The sequence below is a fragment of the Nymphalis io genome, chromosome 21 (assembly GCF_905147045.1).
Source record: "Nymphalis io chromosome 21, ilAglIoxx1.1, whole genome shotgun sequence".
Classification (NCBI taxonomy): domain Eukaryota; kingdom Metazoa; phylum Arthropoda; class Insecta; order Lepidoptera; family Nymphalidae; genus Nymphalis; species Nymphalis io.
In genome coordinates this window covers 2178953-2198113 of record NC_065908.1, presented here as the reverse complement: position 1 = coordinate 2198113, position 19161 = coordinate 2178953, and the positions used below count along the sequence as shown (strand labels likewise).

At 35.5% G+C, this 19161-nt stretch overlaps 1 protein-coding gene across 2 annotated transcripts in view; it reads left to right on the top strand.

The window, feature by feature from the left end:
- The window catches only part of LOC126776745 (protein kibra), a 68490-nt gene extending 49550 nt beyond the window's left edge, over positions 1-18940 (top strand). Inside the window, exons 4-20 of one of the 2 annotated variants that reach the window (XM_050499468.1) lie at positions 6676-6784; positions 8109-8283; positions 8735-9580; positions 9762-9894; positions 9992-10094; positions 10184-10285; positions 10395-10496; positions 10658-10775; positions 11091-11268; positions 11605-11758; positions 12013-12101; positions 12672-12817; positions 14427-14537; positions 14945-15061; positions 15523-15672; positions 15912-16109; positions 16478-18940. In XM_050499468.1, coding sequence (XP_050355425.1) covers positions 6676-6784; positions 8109-8283; positions 8735-9580; positions 9762-9894; positions 9992-10094; positions 10184-10285; positions 10395-10496; positions 10658-10775; positions 11091-11268; positions 11605-11758; positions 12013-12101; positions 12672-12817; positions 14427-14537; positions 14945-15061; positions 15523-15672; positions 15912-16109; positions 16478-16817 — 3171 coding nt within the window. In that variant the 3' untranslated portion in view covers positions 16818-18940. The remainder of the gene's footprint in view (positions 1-6675; positions 6785-8108; positions 8284-8734; positions 9581-9761; positions 9895-9991; positions 10095-10183; positions 10286-10394; positions 10497-10657; positions 10776-11090; positions 11269-11604; positions 11759-12012; positions 12102-12671; positions 12818-14426; positions 14538-14944; positions 15062-15522; positions 15673-15911; positions 16110-16477) is intronic. The other variant, XM_050499469.1, reaches the window with a different exon arrangement.
- The last annotated feature ends 221 nt before the right edge of the window (positions 18941-19161 follow it).

Below are 19161 nucleotides of genomic sequence, written 5' to 3'. Positions count from 1 at the left end.
AATCATGTGTAACGCTAGACTGCTTTCGGGAGTATATTAATATGAAAATCATTTGTATTGCCTTTTGTTGAAATGATAGATAGAATGTGTAGCAAATTGAATTCGGGACATGTTCGATAAATTCGTTACGTGTTGATAACGCCAGATGGTTGTATCGTTGGCGCGTTTGACTTATACCGCCAGTTTCGACGTGTACGGGTTCGATTCCCATGCATGGTTCCACAGACAATGTACTATTATAGTCATGGTCTTCTAAGAACATGCAATATAAATATATGCGTTTGTCTTTAGATTCTTTCTCATATAGAAAATAATCTCCAAATGCATGTAACATTTTTTATTTTTTTTATAAATCCATCTGAATCTGTATTCATGTCATTTACGCCGTCTCTATGTGATGACTCGTTGACATTACTTATGTTTTCTATCATTTCTATGTGTTTATAGTTTTCTTATGATTATAATGAAGATACACCGTTACTTCTAGATTACATTCGAAAAGAAATTCATTTTCAATACGTATTATTATTTATGAATAAACTTATTTATTGTACTCATTCTTCAGCTTCTGCCTATCGTTTTCCCGGCCTAGTAACGCCAGGGTCCGCTTAACTCATTATAACTATTTATAATTTTAATTACTTAAAATGGGTCCAGCGTTTTTATTCGGGTTTATTAAAGGGAAATATGTTTTAAATTATAATATGGTTTATTATTATATCAGTCACTTGTAAAAATAGCAGGAAAATGATATGTTATTTTCTAGATATTTTTCTTTTATTAAGCCATATATATATTTCTCACCATTTATAAAAAAAAATTTAGTAAATAGTAACTATTTTGTAGTTTTGATTAATTTTGTATATTTAGGCACAGTCTTACAGTGTAACAGAGCCCTAAGGGCCGGCAGGCGTGAGGCCAGCGAGGAATTTTAATCGCATCCAAGCAGGCAATAAAAAAAGCACTGGCAACCTGCATTTTGGATATGAAACAACTGCTAGGTCGTTTTTAATATATAGAATATAACTTTTAAATTAATTTACTTTTTAATTTAATTCGTATTAAAAACGTTTTTATTATCTCCCAATGAACTTTCAATAGAATTACTTTATAACTTTTAATTTATTAAATGCATTTTTTCAATTATTATTTACACCATACTATGCTAGTTTCCACACGCGATAGGTATAAAAAATTATCCTATCCTCCCGTTTACGTTGAAGCTTGCTACATACCAAATTTCATCAAAATCGGTTCAGTGGTTATGCCGTGAGAGTGTAACAGACAAAGTTACTGCATTTATAATATTGGTATACATTTAATTTCAAACTAACGTGTAATGTAAACGTTATATGTTTATATATTAATTAACATAACATACCATACATACTATTGTGTAATATTATATACTAACAATAGTGTGGAATATTTACGGTCAACAAATGTGATTATATAATATAAATATATAATGAAATATTTATAGATATTTATAAGCATATCAAAGTACATTCCTGCAAGGTCTTGTTATGTATTATATGGCATGTGTATATCTTAAATAACTTTGATATATTGCTAATATAATGTTCCTAAGATGGCAAAGTGGTTCGAACGCGTGATCTTAATCGAAGATTGCAGGTTTAAACCTAGGCAACCTACCTACAACCTACCTAAACCTAGCTTAAAATTGCTTGTGCTTAATATTCGTTGAAGTAAACCTCGTGAAAATGCTGCATATTTAGTTTGAATATCTGCAACATAATCAACCCTTATTCGAGCAGCATGAAAAAAGCACCATTTTTTTTAAAAAAAGGAGAGGGTAAGACTTGTCCCTGCAGTGGGTCTTAATCACTGTTTTAGAATTAAATATTAATTCTTGAAATGTTACTAAAATATATATATATATATATATATAGTTGATAAGTGATTGTTTTGTAGTAAACAAAGCTAACAAAAAAAATGTATCTCATCTAAACTGGCTTAAAACTATATATTGTACAAATAAAAATTGTCTGTCTGTTCGAGAACGCAAAATCAACTTGACCGTTTTTGATAAAACTTTTTGACTTTAAATAATTATGATTACATTTAAAAACAAGTATATATACTTTATTTCGCTACGATAACAGTAAACACTGTTAAAACCACTTATTAAGAGTAACCGAAGGATTTCGTAAACAACTAAAATATGGGCGATTAAGTTCGTTTTTTAATAATTTTATAAGGATTTGCAATTATTTTATGAATATATGTCTAGTATATATATTATACCTTTATATTAATTGTTTTTACTGTTTTCGACTTATATATAATTTATACAATCTATTTATAGCTCTATCAATGTAATGAACAAAATATTCGTCTGTCGTTATATGTATTTTAAACATAAAATTCATAAGGTAGTTTTTTACGTGGAATAGTTATAGGTATTAGTATTAGTAAGCTTTTTTAGTTAATAATATGATGGTATTAATAAGATACGACTGGCATTAAAACATATAATTTTGATTTATTGGTACATTTGTTTATTTTTTCTATTTGTCTATGCTTTATATAAAATACATTAGTACAACTATTGGAGAAAATCTCTACCCGTTTCTAGTAGATAGGCAAAGAAAAAAAAAACTAAAATTAGTTTCGTGGGGCTACGAGTGTGAGAGAGAAAGAAGTAGAGTTGAAGGATCTGATGTTAGAGAGAGATGGGAATTTTTTGAGTTGAAATGTAACCGGTCCAGGGGAGGCAGATGTGTCTTAAAACCCCCAAGGCATTACAGATTCCAACAATAAGAAAATTGTCTAAAAAAAAAAAAATAAACAACCGCGTTCTCTTAATATCGAATGTATTTAACTAAATAATTCAGAGTTTCACCAAATCTTACTCTTAGTCTCTATTTATATATGTTTATAGAAAGATTATAAATTTGTATAAAACTTTATATCGTATTATATATTGTATAGGCCGTTTAAATTCCAAGCAAGTCATGAACATAAGCTGTCGATCGCAGTTGGATTGCATTATTTTCACTTCACGTAAATTTCTGTTCGAGTTGGCTAACAAAAAAAAGTATAGCTATTAGTCGAGCATAGCGTGGCACCGGGCCAAATTACCTGTCTCTCTGTACAAACTCGTTAAAGTTGAATGTTATGAATTAAATTACTTTTAGAAGTCGACTTACATTTTCGTTCTTATCCGCAACCGATATTCTCGAACCACGCATCGAAATAACGCTGTAAAGTTACAAAAATATACCTAAAATAAGTATTTATGTACAGTTGTATAGCTCGACAGTTTAAGGAGTCCTATAAAGTAAGATAATCATTGGCAGTCTTGGAGGCAACATGCGCTACATAGCTTCGTAAAAAACATACTTATTGGTATATATAGCTCGAGAGTTATGCGGTTAGTTAGGTAGAAAAAATTCCAACTATTCCGCTGTCTTAATGCATTCTGGTTATATTCTTACTTAGATGATTAAATGAAATGGTAGACATTAAAATATATTCTTTGTCGCAACATTTTAATGGTTCGATAAAATGTATTTTTATTTTATTTTTCAAAATACCGTTTGATTGCTCGTTATAACAAGTAGTAGGCTGCAGAATTGGTCCAGGACGGGATTGCAAATGCGTGTAAAGGAATTCCGGAACAAAAATGCTCGCGTCTACCTGCAGACGCACCCGCCAGATGTGCTCGCATCTCGCGCATACCAACAATAAGCCATGTAAATTGTTTACGTGGAAAATCTGAGAAAATCGCCCGCTAACTGCGCGTAACCGCCTCATTGCGACGCGCCGCCATATGTGAAATTGTCAGCTTTTTTGCATTCCGAGCCGCTGTCCTGTCGCCGACGCTCAGAAGCGATTACGACAATTGTTCACTGACCGGTAATTAGTCGCAATGCAAAAAGTTAGGGGTATTCGGTTGATTTAATATTGGGATTTAAAATTAAATTGTTCAGGAATTCGTGAGGTGGTGAATGATTCGCGTGCGGAGGACACGGGACGAGGTCACAGGGGTCCGTTACGGCGTCGGCCGGGCCGGGCATCGGCGGGCTCGCGTTTCGTCGAACTTATTACGACAGATGGCCGCGGCTCGGGAGGCGGGAGCGGGCGCGGACGCCGGCTCTTCGGAGAGATCGACCTCCGAAATGCGCCCGAGATTGCATTCTTTCGGCGGCGCGGGCGCATTCCACTGCGCGCCATCCGAGCACCGCGCGCCCGCGCCAGTCGACGCGCGCCCTTTTGGGGGTTAAGATGTGTCCGTTGCGGCGGGCGCTCACTATGTGGTCCCAGCCGCCGCCTCCCGAGCCGGAGCTCGAGCCAACCTTCCGCGCCCGTGCCGCTTCCGTTGATACGCACACCTGGTGCAGAGGATGTTTCGACGCGCATCATATAGCGAGAATGGTGCGCAATGAGCCTCCAGAGTATGGGGTCTGCGTGGACCCTACCTCCGCTCGTCCTGCCGGTCTTTGCGTTCGCGATGAACCCCAATACCAAAACTTGGATGAATTGCGAAAGCGTCCCGAGTACGCTAACTTAGACGAGATCAGCCGCGAGTACGGTTACAGACTCTGCCCAGAAGGGCAGAACCTCGAGGATGAGGCGATCTATGAAAACATTTTATCAGTGCGTCAAATTCGTTCCGCGGAAGTGCGTTTAGTGCCGGTGTCCGAAGTACCATACTACGAAGGTCAAGGTTACGTGGCGACTCAAGTTCTCAGCAGAAATGGAACCTTTCCGCAGTGTCCACCGCAAACATGGAGCCGGCTTCAACACGCCGGCAGGATGACGGGATCGTTGAGGCTGTTCACTGTAAATATAATCGTACCAAATAATTAAATACGCATTATAAAAAATTATTCTCGAAAATAATTTAATCTGTTACACAAAATATCTATATACTCATAAAGACGGATGCCTGTATAACATTTTGATTTCTTTAGGCAAAACCGGATATGTGTACGAGTGATGAGGTTACTTTTTATACGCATTCCGAGCAAAAAGTTGTTGCTCAGTATGTATAATACCGTATTTATGTCGGTCGCAAAAAATACCAGGTGGAATTCTGCTCTAATGATTCGTTAATTTTAGTGGTGACTCGATGAATTTCGTACATACCTGTGAAGTATCGTGACCAGGGAATATGTATTAACGAAGATTGTAGTATTTTCTTACAACTAAATAACACATGCTTGAATATGATCTAATTACAAACAAAAAATAACACGTCTTTACGAAAAATCAACGCTTTAATCTATTAATATTTCGTTTATTTTAATATTTATGACATATAAGTTATATATATACGAATCGAAATATTATATTTTATATAAATTAATACTTTACGGCAAATTATGTGGTGTTTAGTGTATTTGAATGAATTGTATTTGAAGCCGAGATGGCCCAGTGGTAAGAACGCGTGAATCTTAACCGATGATCGTGGGTTCAAACCCGGGCAAGCACCACTGAATTTTCATGTGCTTAATTTGTGATTATAATTCATCTCGTGCTTTACGGTGAAGGAAAACATCGTGAGGAAACCTGCATGTGTCTAATTTCACTGAAGTTCTGCCACATGTGAATTCTACCAACCCGCATTGGAGCAGCGTGGTGGAATAAGCTCCAAACCTTCTCCTCAAAAAGAGGAGAGGAGGCCTTTAGCCCAGCAGTGGGACATTCACAGGCTGTTACGGTTACGGTTAGTGTATTTACGTATACGCATATTGCGTATGTTTGCGTAAGTTTTTATTATAGCGAATTACAAACACATAAAATATTTGCAAAAAACATATTAAAATTCCAATCTTTGTATATTTTTACATTAGCGTCGGAAGTAATAAATATTTATTAGGCAAATGTTTAACAGTTAAATGAGAAAACGTGAAATAGGCGTAAAAATTTGATGTATTTTTTTTTATTTCTTATAATTGTTATAAAAGTTAGTAGTCTTTCGAGATATATCGACAAAACACGTTTCTCAATAACGTTAGATGTTTTTGTAATTGAAAATATATTTATATATCTATCTCAATTATGTTAAGAATTTTTCAATTTGAAATGTATATATTATTATGTAAATTAAATATTAATTTACCTAGCGAGTTTTGAGATTAACGCGAGGTAAGCCGATTTTTGGCGCGGAATGTTCAGGGTTTTAATACTGTTTGATATCTATCTTAAGGGTACTTCCATTGATTTGATGTGCTGTCATTTGTTTCTGGTCGAGTAGATTATAGCTGTATCTATTTGACTTGAGTCTCAGTACTCCCGCCCGTTGATGCTGCGGTAGGGTCAACAGCAACAATTCTACAGAAACTTACATCAAGGAGTTTATCATGTAGAGAAAAAAAGAACTCTGAGTGTACCAACAAAAAATCAGTAGTCAGTTTAAGGCCGTAAAAATCAAGTATATCCTAATTCAAAGCAGTTTTCAAATCACTTCAACTCAAAGCGTCGACACGAAATAAATGCGATAAGTGAAGGATAATTATGTTGAAGTTAGTTATGTATAACTTCATAAATCATTAGGATATTAGGCTAAGCGATATTTGAAAGAATATTCTTTAATATATTTAAATTATCCGTTCACGATTATGGTGACGGTGTATTGAACCATTGAGCGTGTATGTTTTAAAGTAAATACACAATATATTTAATTTATATGTTTATTGTTAACAGGCAAAGCGGGAAATGTACGATGTCAAAAAGCAGAGGCTGTGTCTAGCTCAAGATGAATACAAACACCTGAACAATGCCCTGTCCACCCTCGCCGCGTCTAGAACAAGCCGTGAGTACCTTCGATACATTATGACACCGGATAGTTGTAGGCACTGTAATAAATTATTTACATAGCAAATAATTTATTATAAAACGCATACATTACATACATTCCATAGTATACGTATAATGTTTTAGTTGTACTTTCAATTTACCCAGTAGAGCAGCATTCATTCCAATTTCGAAGAGAAAACGAGGTTTTCGCAAACTTTTGCCTGTGTTTTTGCTAGAAAGTAGATCTATTATTTTATAGGTTGTTATTTAAAGGACATTTAAAGACGATTACGATGACGACAAGTAAAAAAGACTGGATTTATTTGTTTATTATATTTATTTATATAAGAAGGAAGCACCATCGGCATTTTTACGATAGAAAAAAAAAACTAAAAATTAAGTCAACAGTAGGCTAATACAGTGTAGAAATGTTATACACATAATAGGCATTTACAAAAACTTAGATATTTACAATATTTAAAACAAAACTAAGTTTGAACATTATTTTTAAACAGGATATTTTTTACGACATGGTATAAAAATATCAATGAAGCTAGTATCAAGATTTACCTGCACTTACAGAAATTCGAAATAAAAGGCATTGTTTAGGTAAAGTTACGAATCAAGCTTTTTGGTCCCCCACACAATTCTCAATGGCTCGGAGCTGCATTCAATTCCTTATACAATTCTATACAATACAGCGAGCACAATAGGATATGCGATTATCCATGTTCAAAAGGTCAGTTACACGGAGGCTCGAAGTATGTTTGAATCGAAACTTATTTTTACTATTTTTATTAAGGGTTTTTAATCTATTGCAAAAGGGAATTATTTTTGAAGCAATATTTAATATTTATTTAAATGATCTAATGTCCGATTAACTTTGTGGCAGTACGTTGTTTTGTTAATGGTTCGATTTTTGTTATACACAAAAAAAGAAGTTACTTATATATTTCTTGCGGGCTCGTTGTTTGTTTTCGTATTTTAAACCTCTGTTATTTATGAATTAAGTGTGACCTGGAGACAATTATTAAAAGCTTAGTCATTGTATGGTATCAACTAAATTGATTGAATGCTAGGTGAATTGAAGCCATTCTGGCTTAGAAATTAAACATAAATCGGGAGATTAAATATCACATAAATATTTTATATTTATATACTAACTGTCCGGAATAAGAATATTCGACATATACAACTCAATCACTTTAGAAGAAGTTCACTGACATAAAATTATATATTTACGGATTAATTATACATAATCATATATTATCTCTACAATAAGTTATTGGTTTTGTTTAATTAAAAAAGTTTCAATATAAGATGTAATATTTATCAAACAGTATGTTCATCGACAACTTCTGTGACTACTACATCGACGACGTCACGTCATGACCCCGAACTGCTCCGGTCCGAGGTTACTCAAGCGCGCGGTAGAGTCGCGCAGTTGAGGAAGGAGTTGAGACAAGCCAGGGCAGAGGTGGCGAGTGCCAGAAGAGGGGTTGACACGCTTGCTGAGTGAGTTATTTTGTTGGATTTTATGTAAAGCTCTTAAGAGAACTTTTTGCATTCGTTTTGCCTTAAAGTAATACAGTTAAGAAAATATTATTAATAAGATTTCAAGGTAAGCTTTTTGATTGACGCAGTTAGGTGAGTGTTTAAAATGTGATTACTGAATGAGTATTTTCAGTAATTACAACTCAAATTTCAAATCATTTAAAAGAAAAAAATGAAAGTTCTACGCGAATAATTGTTGGCTAAAACCTCATTCTTGTGACTAGAAAAACCCAAGTCGCGTACTAGCCACTACGATATCTACTCGTTGATGCATGATTTATTAGAGTGGCCTCAGGTCAATGGGTCAATTATGATTGATGATGACGGGGTGTCATATTTTATTTCTGTTCACCATTGTATACAACTAGCGATAGACAGACAACATACATTTATTTTTTATATATTTTTTCAGAGTTGAGCAAAAATTGAGTTCTCAGCAAGGATGTTATAATATAACAGAAGCCCAAGCGATAATGACCGAATTGAAAAACGTTCAGAAATCTCTTACCTCAGGAGAAAAAGAGCGAGCTGATCTTATGCAATCGCTGGCCAAGTTGAAAGATGATTTAATGAGGCTACAATTAGCAGATGCTTCGCCAGATCTCTCAACTTTGAGTTTACCCCAAGAAAAATTGAGCACTGCCTCTCAAACTGATCTTTGTGCGGACTTAGTCCCTATTGGCACAAGACTAGCTGAAATGGCGCGGGTTCGCCTACAATACGATGAGTCTAGAAAACGGATACAGCAAATTCAGCAACAGCTTGCTGACCTGGAGGACAAAGTCCAACCGGGTCAAGCGGAATCTGATAAAGATCGACTTCTTCTATTTCAAGAGAAAGAGCAGCTCTTACGTGAATTGAGGAGTATAACTCCGAGAACAAGATCGAAACAAGAAATGAGCGACATCCAATCGGAATGCAAGAGATTAGAACAGGATTTAAAGAATGCATTCGAGATGTCAAATAAGTGTATAGCGGACAGATTAAGGTTACACGAAGAAAAACAATTATTGTTACAGCAGTTGAAAGACGCACTAACTTCTATGACGACGTTAGAAGGACAGTTGAAAACATTGTCAGCGTCTACATTATCCGTATCAAGTAGTTCGAGTCTAGGGTCCCTTTCTACAGCGAGCAGTAAAGGGTCCCTGAGTTCGGGTATCAGTTTTACAGACATTTACGGTGGGCCGCAGATAGCCAGTACGTTTCAAGCGGACAAACCAATTGATATGGTGGATCTACATAGACGAGTGGAAAGGTAAACTAATCATGTGAATCATATTTTTTTTTTATGTTACATATGAAATTATTCATGATGCCGAACTTTGAAAAAGGTTTTTTTTTTTTTGTAAATTCAATGTTATTTGAAATGAGATTTTGGATTAAACTTGTTGATTTAAAATATCGAAAAACATAAACATTGAGATATTTTTTTTCAGACTACTTCGTGGAGCGAGCTTCCCAGACAGTGCTACTCCGGGCGCAAGTAGTTCACCATCTCAACCTTCTTTATCACCAAGAAGTAGCTTATCATCAGCGAGCCCGCCACCGCCACCACCGTCTTATAATCAGGTATCATTCATGCCTATATAAACATCTTTAAATATGAATATATAAATACTCTTGTTTCTTGTTCTTTATCAAATGGATTTTAACGATAAATCTACAGGTGGAGAGGCAAAGACGACAGCAACGAGAGCTAGAAGAGAAACTCGCTGAAATGAGGATAGGAGTCGCCACGGGTCTTAACGAAGTCACCGGGTTGTCTACAAGTGAGTAGAGATATATTTTATTTGGAAAAAAATAAAATAATAATCATATGATTAGTTGTAAATGATAATAATAATGTTTTTTTTTTCAGTTCCTGTGCAACTCCAAGGTCCCGGACGACCCTGTGAGCCTCTATCCCCCATATCGGAAACACCACCGCCACCGCTCTCACCGAGAACTCCGTCATCTAGTGGTGAGGATTTTTATAGAACTTTCTAGAATTTCCCGAATCTCATTCTTAATCATGCATTCATCGCATCTTTTATGTGTAGATTATTATTATCTTTATTAAAAATTTCTAGGTACGAACACTAGATCAGTATCGGCAGCAGTGAGCGACGAGTCGGTGGCTGGCGATTCCGGTGTATTCGAAGCCGCGCAGGCTGGAGACGCATCCAATGCTGGTAAGCAAAATTCATCCTTATGTAGATGAAATAAGGCTTTTTCTTAACTAAAGATAACAGGACTTACTACTTTTATTTTCAAAATCAGCCGGCTCTTAATAATAATTGCTTTCTTTATTCCGTTGATTTTAGTGTTTTTCCAACGTTACTATTGTTTACAGTGAACAGTGCACAAATTGAGATCAAATTGCGCTACTGTTCCGACGAGAGTGCGCTCGAAATCGGCATCCTGAGAGCTAGGAATCTTCACGCCTTGTATATCGATATGGAAACTGAAGTGTAAGTATATAATATATATAATAATAATATAATTGTTATTAGGGGTTCCAAAGGGTGCGATGTCAGAGCCGTTATTATTTCTTCGATGTAAATTTAACAATTTTATAAATAAAGTCTGTATAATTGAAATAAAACATTTAAATAAGTTATTTAATAATATACTAGATAAAATATATACGAATAATATTGAACTTTAATTGAATTGATGATTTAATTATAATTTGCTATAACCATATTGCGACAGTAAGTAACATTATGTCGATGAATGTGTTATGTGATGTGATCAAATATTAAGCGAAATAATTAACTTTCTAGGGCAGTCCGCGGCGCACTCGTAATGGGTGGCGGTGGTGGTATCGCTTTCAGTACCACCGCTATAGCGTGGCGGGGTACCACTCTATTGTGGAGGAAGAACCAGAGAGCATCCTTGGGACCTAGGGCATTGAGGTCTGCAACGCTACAGCTGAATTTAGCTGCTGGAGCTGAATGCTTGGTAAGTAATTATTAATTAAGATAATATATAAATTAAAACCTTTAAATATTGTTAAATTTTTATAATAGCGACTATAGAGATGATGATATGAGATGAGCTATGGTATGATTGATTCATATGATATGGTACAATTAGTGTCTTTAGTAAATATTTTAAGTCACGTAGAATAATTATTTCGAATGATGATATTAGCCAAATTCGAGTATTCGGCGATCAGCCTTGAGTGCCATGTGATGAATACACAGGCGAGAGCGATATATTAACTGATATAAATTTATAAAATCAGACGAATTTTGCCATTGTTGCAAATATATTAAAGCTTGAAACACTTTGCAGGGTTGCACGCAAGTCAGCTTAGCGGACTTCGACCCGGATACCGTGTCCCAGAAATGGTACAATGTGTTGAGTTTTAGAAGCATGAGACGAGATGAGAGCTCCGATGAGTCAACAGTTATTAGTTCACAAACTTCAACTCTCACAAGAAATAGAGGTAATCAACAAGTATTAATATTATTGTTGTTAATTATTGTTGTTTAACTTTGTGCTGCGGTCACACCTGCGTTAAATTTAAATGCATGCATGTTTCATACATGTTGACTATTATACATATTTTTCTTTCGAAGCTTATTTAAAGTACGTTGTATAAATTTTCTATCGTTGTTCTAATGAGGCTTTTGTTATAGGATATGTTACAAAATAAAATGAGATTCTATTATTTATTTATTTATTTTTTGTTTATGACAGGACCAGAGAGCATGACCAGTGCGGAATGTAACGTGGACTGTGAGAACTCCGCCTCTGAAGACGAGGAGTCAAGGGAACCTTTAAATCAGGTAAAATTAACATATAAATAAAACGTAATTTATAGTTGTCATGTAAACGTAACGTAATAAAACTTAAACGTGTTTTAAAATGACTCTTAAAGTCATGGGGATAGTGATTTATTATCACGTAATCTTCGTGTAAACGCCTGATACAGACCCATTTAGAAGCATTACCACTTCTGGTAATGGGATTATTTGTCTCTAATGTACGACTGGTTGAAGATATTTACACGCTTGACTAACGTACACGATTTACAAAAAAAAAAAACTGTAAGTAGCTCTCATAAGTACACATTGATACGGGACTTACCCTTAATATTATAAACGCAAAAGTGATTTTGTTTATCCGTTTGATTGTTACGCTTTTGGCACGCAATCGTAGCGGCAGACGGAAACTAGTATTCCATATATATTTGTTTTTATATTCCGGGAAAGCAAATAACTCCACTCCACCTGATGGTACGTGGTAGTTGAGTCCAAACGCGACGACGGCTAGTACAGTCGAGAATCTGCACTAGCCGCCCCCGCCTTGCTGGCAAGATGCTAAAGTATTCTCTAATTTATTTTTTCTCCGCGCAGATAGTAGAGGAAGATTCGTTCGAAGATTACATTCCCGAAGAGGACATAACGTTGGAGGATGAGTACTTACATCCCGCGACCGCCGAGAAAGAGACCAACACCGAGTGCAATTTCTGTCCGGAGGGAGCAAGACAACTGCATAGACGGTATGTACTCCTCTAACTTTGCTTCGGTTATATGAGTTGTAAAATCTCGCCGCCCGTTAGGTAATAATACGTTGCTAATAGTTAATTATCATTCAATGCCTGAGGGGCAATTAGTCTTATTTATGGTATATAACAAATCCTTATTAAAATATGCTTTTGTTTATTTGTCTCTACATTTGTTATCGATTGAAAAATATTATATAATTTATTCATTTATTATAAAAAAGCCGAGATGGCTCTGTGGTAAGAACGCGTGAATCTTAACCGATGATCGTGGGTTCAAGCCCGGGCCAGCACCACTGAATTTTCATGTGCTTAATTTGTGATTATAATTCATCTCGTGCTTTACGGTGAAGGAAAACATCGTGAAGAAACCTGCATGTGTCTAATTTCACTGAAATTCTACCAACCCGCATTGGAGCAGCGTGGTGGAATAAGCTCCAAACCTTCTCTTCAAAAAGAGGAGAGGAGGCCTTTAGCCCAGCAGTGGGACATTCACAGGCTGTTACGGTTACGGAATATAATTTATTCATAGTAAATGTATTTTTCGAATACTTATATTTCGTTCTTTTGCACTAATTACGAGCGTGGAGCGTCATTATGGCGTTCCGTAAGTGCGACAAAGCGCATCATATGCGCTTTCTCGTCGCATGTTTTATTATCCTGCGGGCAGCGAGCCATAACTCATACTATAGTTAGTCTATATCAATTGCATATAAGTTGGTAATATAATATGGTTGTGTATAATGGTGGTGGATTGGTGGAAGTATACATGTTGAGGGTGAGGCGGAATATTTTAATAGTGTAATTAGAGAAAAATATTGTTTTAATATTTTTTACATTTTAAACGAATATTGATCCCACTTATCGGTATTTGAAAATGAATTTCAACATAAATTACTATTTTAATAATAAATTGGTAGCCGTTAAAAGTTTTCCATACCAATATGATCACATAGATCTGAAAATCGATACGGCTTTGATAGTTGATCAGGTCGAGGACCAAAATGGTATTATGGGGTCCATGGAGAATATATTTCTGCTTCCTTCAGATACATATTGAGGCGGGAAGCCGACGGCAAGCCTCACGTGGATATGGCCCTAGAGAAATAGTTATATACCGTCCAAAACATACATATATGTCTGTAAATATTGTAGGTATGTCTGCATTGTGCCCGATAAAGGCTTATATGCGAGTGCGCACACATATTAATATTTATTTAAAATTTTAACGATATCTAATACATTTCACGAATTTTTCCAAAGAATTAACTGTTATTTTGTTGATTACTTTAGCGTATTTAAAATGATATACAATTAATATGGTTAATTAGATAAATTAAAATATAAATATTTAAAATTATGCATGAAAAGCGTGTAGCATGGCATGGAAACACAATGTTAAAATGTTTATTCGTTAATATCTATTAAACTATTTAACGCATGGTTTTACATTTACGGTTGAATATAAACGAAATTGTATTGTAATGTAATTATTCTAAAGACTAACCCCAAGAAATGATATATCAAAAGAGATTTGACCTTACAACCGTTAACAGTTTTGTTGTTTAAATTACTTACAAACTAAGTAATGTATGTTATTTTGCAGCAAAAGTCAACAAGTTAGCTCAAACCCTGAAGAGTCGCTCGCGACTATAAAACGATCTCAAACGTTCTCGCCGCAACCACAAAGCATCAGTCGAGGCCAGTACATTTGCAGGTGAGAATTGATATAAGGCATAGAATTTTTGGACTTGATAACTTGGCAGGACTTTTAAGCCCATATGGGTATGTACCATCTGCTCATGATGTTATATTCTATCAAAGAGCGACATTTGGTATTCTGTTTTGAAGTCAATGAACTAGTGTGACTACAGGAACGATGTGCTTAATATCTTAGTTCTCAAGGTTGGTGGCGAATTGGCTATTTAAGGGATCGTACCTATGGGCAGTGGTGACCATTTACTATCAAGTGATTCATTTGCTAGTTACCTATCTTTTTTAAATAACAAAAATAAAATTATCACCATATATAAATTAACGGTAATTTAAATTATGGCTAATGTGCTATAGTTTGTAAACATTTGTGTTATAAGTGGTGACTAATAAATAATGTATTATCTGCAGATTAAACCGATCTGAGTCTGACTCGTCCATGGTGCAGTACGCACGAAGAGGCACGTTACAACCCCCCCCTGTGGGCATTCCGTTCGATAGAAGCGTTCGGGAGAGGAGGTCTTTGAGGTGTGTATACTTTTTTTGTTATTTGAAAATTGTAATAAATTTTATGATCTAACGAATCGTTAAAATTATAATGGCAAGAAACGATTTTATAAAATTTAATCGAAAATAATAATAATTGTGTAAATTGTGAAATATGAATTCACGAATTCTCATTGCATCCCGTTTCGGTGCAGCGTGATATAATAATAAATTTTAAATCTTCTCAAATGGAGAGGAGACCGTGCCCAGCTGGGGGACCCCATATTTAATATGAAATATGGGGGGTTTTCTATTGAGGGTTGATATAAAGGATACATTCAAGTCGGTAAGTTTTTATAGTTTACAATAGAGCTCCATTCGAGCCCGTGGATGCCCTAGAAGCTGACTTAGGGGAATTTTGTCGAGCACGGAAGCGGCTCGTCCACTCGGGGAGGGGTGCGGCACAAATTCGCCGGCAAATAAATCCTCATTGGCGCACGCAGGTGGGGGCGCGGCGGCGCGGCGCGGCGCGGGGCGGCGCGCGCTCGCTCGGCGCGCACGTCGCTCGACCTGTCGCTCGACCTGCGCGCGCAGCACTCGCGCCTCGCCGACCTGCGACACGAGATCGCGCACCTCGCGCACCTCAAGAAGAGGTACGCGCACGCTCCGCGCTCTCATGTCTACCTATCTATTATAGTATCTTATATTATTTTTGATACTTGCTTACCTGTATCGAGATTATTTTTTTTAATTGGTGTTCCCTAATTTTTTTTTATAAAAATGTGATTATTTTTGTGTTGCCTATCAATTTAATTATTCACTACGCATCGTAGCCACATTTTTCCTGCTACGAAATAGATATGTATTTGAAACGAACGATTGTTACCAATAGATTAGAGGAAGCTTGCGCTCACGGTGACCCGGCCGTCGCCGCGTGGGTGGCCGAGGACGAAACTCTTCGGAGGCTAATCTCGGCTCCGGTGGAGTCCGGGGACAGAGTGTCCAGACTGTTTCATCGTACGTGTAGAGAGATATATCGGCTGAGGAAGTCCAGGCAGGGGGGAAGGAAACCGGATTTGGTGACTTTCAAGTAAGAACCGATGGGCAAACTCTTTAATCAATCTTTCCTTTTTCGTTTTATACATTAATATCACATATTTAACACATTTAAAATTAATATTCTCTAAATAAATGTTTTTTTTTAACTTTTGCCAATCTTCATTTCAATTTTCAAAATGTTGTCTAACTTAACTTGGTGGTAAGATTTTGTGCAAATCCATTTGAGTAGGTACTTCGTGATATATTCTATCGCCAAACAGCAATTGCACATTGATGTTATAAAGAATGATCAATTTTCTAGGGCCTCAGTGACTATTTACCATCAGATGGTTCATTTGCCAATGTACAAACATATTTGAAATAAATAAAGAAAATAACACATTAATTATATAATTACAGAGAAAAGATGGCATTCTTCACGCGCACCAAAACAACCATACCAGTTCTACCTGACGAGGAAGGCGACTTATCCGAAGACGAATGGGAAGAACTCGAAGAGAGACGGACGCCAGACGGTAGATCGTCAAAAACTTCATACGAACTACGCAGGGAACCAGCCAGCAGCCAAACAGATAACCGAGAACAGCTGACCCAGGTTATCGAATGCAAAAACCCGTGTATATCTGAGCCATTTAACTTGACTATCCATGAAGATAAGAATGAGGAAAAGAACGAAGCCAAGACTGAGGATGTGAGGTACGACTTTGTTGTGGACAGAGTCCTAGGTGTTCAAGTTTGAGTGGACTAGTTGGACTATGTAGCAGTCTTTGTGGTCATTTCAAAATCAATTTAAGTTGTTAAAAATTACCATTTTATGAAAAGCAAATAATTATCTTTCAAAAGTTGCTACTAATTCTATTATATAAAAATAGTTGATCGGGATTCTGTTTGCTTAAACTAAGAAGCTAATTGAATTACAGTTGACCCGTGGTAATCGGGTACCATTCAAAGCACATTTATTCCTACAAACCTTCGTCAATGTATGTTTGAACACGTCAAAAAACACCTATGCTCCAATAATAACGTAATACTCTTAATTTTTGCACTGATTGCTCATAGCTTGTGTTCACATAAAACTTGCGTGGACAAATGTCTTACATAGTCTGCTATGATCTGCAATCATCTATGCTACAGTAAAAATTCTGGAGGACAAGAGGGGGGGGGGTGTCAAGGCGTTTCTCGGATTACCGCGACAGCTGTTGATCAATTAGTTTTGTTTTCCATCGTGTCCAACTGGTTATGTCTGTTATTTGTTTAGATGTAAGATTATTTAAGTGAAGATCAGTATGAACTGTGGCTACAGACGTGAGGTTACGTTAGGTATCTTAGTGGTCTGTTACTTAGGACATTCGATTTGTTAAGGTATATACTTAATTGTGATATATGTAATAATTTCATTAAATTTGCATAATATTTTGATATTTCGATCAATAGTTTGAAAAACTTTTGATACTAGATGAAATGAAAAGAAATATTTTTCAATTGTATAATGTAACTGAAATGTCAGTTATATAATTTATACACGTGCTTAGAACAAAAAAAAAAAGAAAATCATAGTGACAAGTAATGGCGTCTCTGTGTTGCCGTTAGTAAAATAATTATTTGAATTAAATTTTGTATATCACAATTAAGTTTAGTAAAAGGATCGTAATATACGGCACCATAATAAAATTCAATTATTTACTGTGATTGCAATTGCCTTTTGAGATTTCTAGATTGAAGACTGAAAATAATTATGTATCTATTATATTATATAATCCACGTGTACGTACATGCAATGGGGTGCCATAATGAAATCAGTAGAAAAGCGATCGGACATAACGTTATTAATATATACATTTTTATATATGATTGTACAAAAAAAAAAAAACGTGCCTTAAATTTCGGTGCCTTGTTCGTTCGGCCAACCGTGTGCCATAATGGGCGAAAAACATCGGTGTACAAAGTAGTGTATGGAGAGTCACAAAAGAAATGCCAAACTTTATTTTTTTTTTTAATAATAGCGGATGTGTAAATATATACGTAAAGACCCACCGGGCTATATCGGTTGTATATTACGAAGTGTAGGTTCCACCGAATAAGTAGACTTGATAGGCCAAAAAGTTCGCTTATGTATATAAGGCTTCGATTGTTGTATTGTTCATTATGTATTGTGGGTTAGACGAGGATATGACGACAATTATTATATTGTATTTTTTTTTTAATTCCTCTTTTAAATTGAGATTCTAATCGTCAATTTAATATTGGCATGAGATGTATTTTTTTTTGGTCACTCTAGAGTCTAGATACCATTTGAATCATCATTGGGACCAACCCTTTCCAACATTAGTTACGTTATTATTCACCAATCTTTGTCCAAATGTTGGTTGTTGGAATTGCGTTGTTTTAGTTTTTTTTTTTTGTTATTATTCCATGAAATCATGTAAACATTTGATCTGAAATTGTTCTGATGGCAGACATCTCAGTATTTCAACCTCGTACGTAAGATGTGAGTTAGGTTAATTATTGTAAATCTTGTAAATTGAAAACTTGTAAATAATTCGAGATTAAAATATGCATTCTGATTTTAAAATTATTAATAAGATGTATTTTAAGTATTTTATAACGAAGCAATAGCTACGTGGGAACTAGTTGTAATAATTAATGTTGCATTATTGTAAAAAAATGTATATTTTATATAAACATTTATGTGAAGTTTATACATAGTTTTTTTTTTGTAATTGTTACGAAGGTAAACATTGTTTTGCCAAATTAATTTAATGTTTTAATTCTTCCATTAAAGAAAGGGATTATATTTCGTAAAGACGCCAACACCGACGATAGGAGGTTGATATTAATAAAAAGTGATGAAAATAAAAATAATAAATCGATAATTGCATCGTTTGATTTTTACCTTCAAATTTAAGTCTACTGTATAATGAATGAAATAGCCGAGATGACCCAGTGGTAAGAACGTGTGAATCTTAACCGATGATTGTGGGTTCAAACCTTGCCCAGGTTTGTCACTGCACCACTGAATTTTCATGTACTTAATTTGTGATTGTAATTATTATATTTTTATAATTATAATTGATGAATTGAGA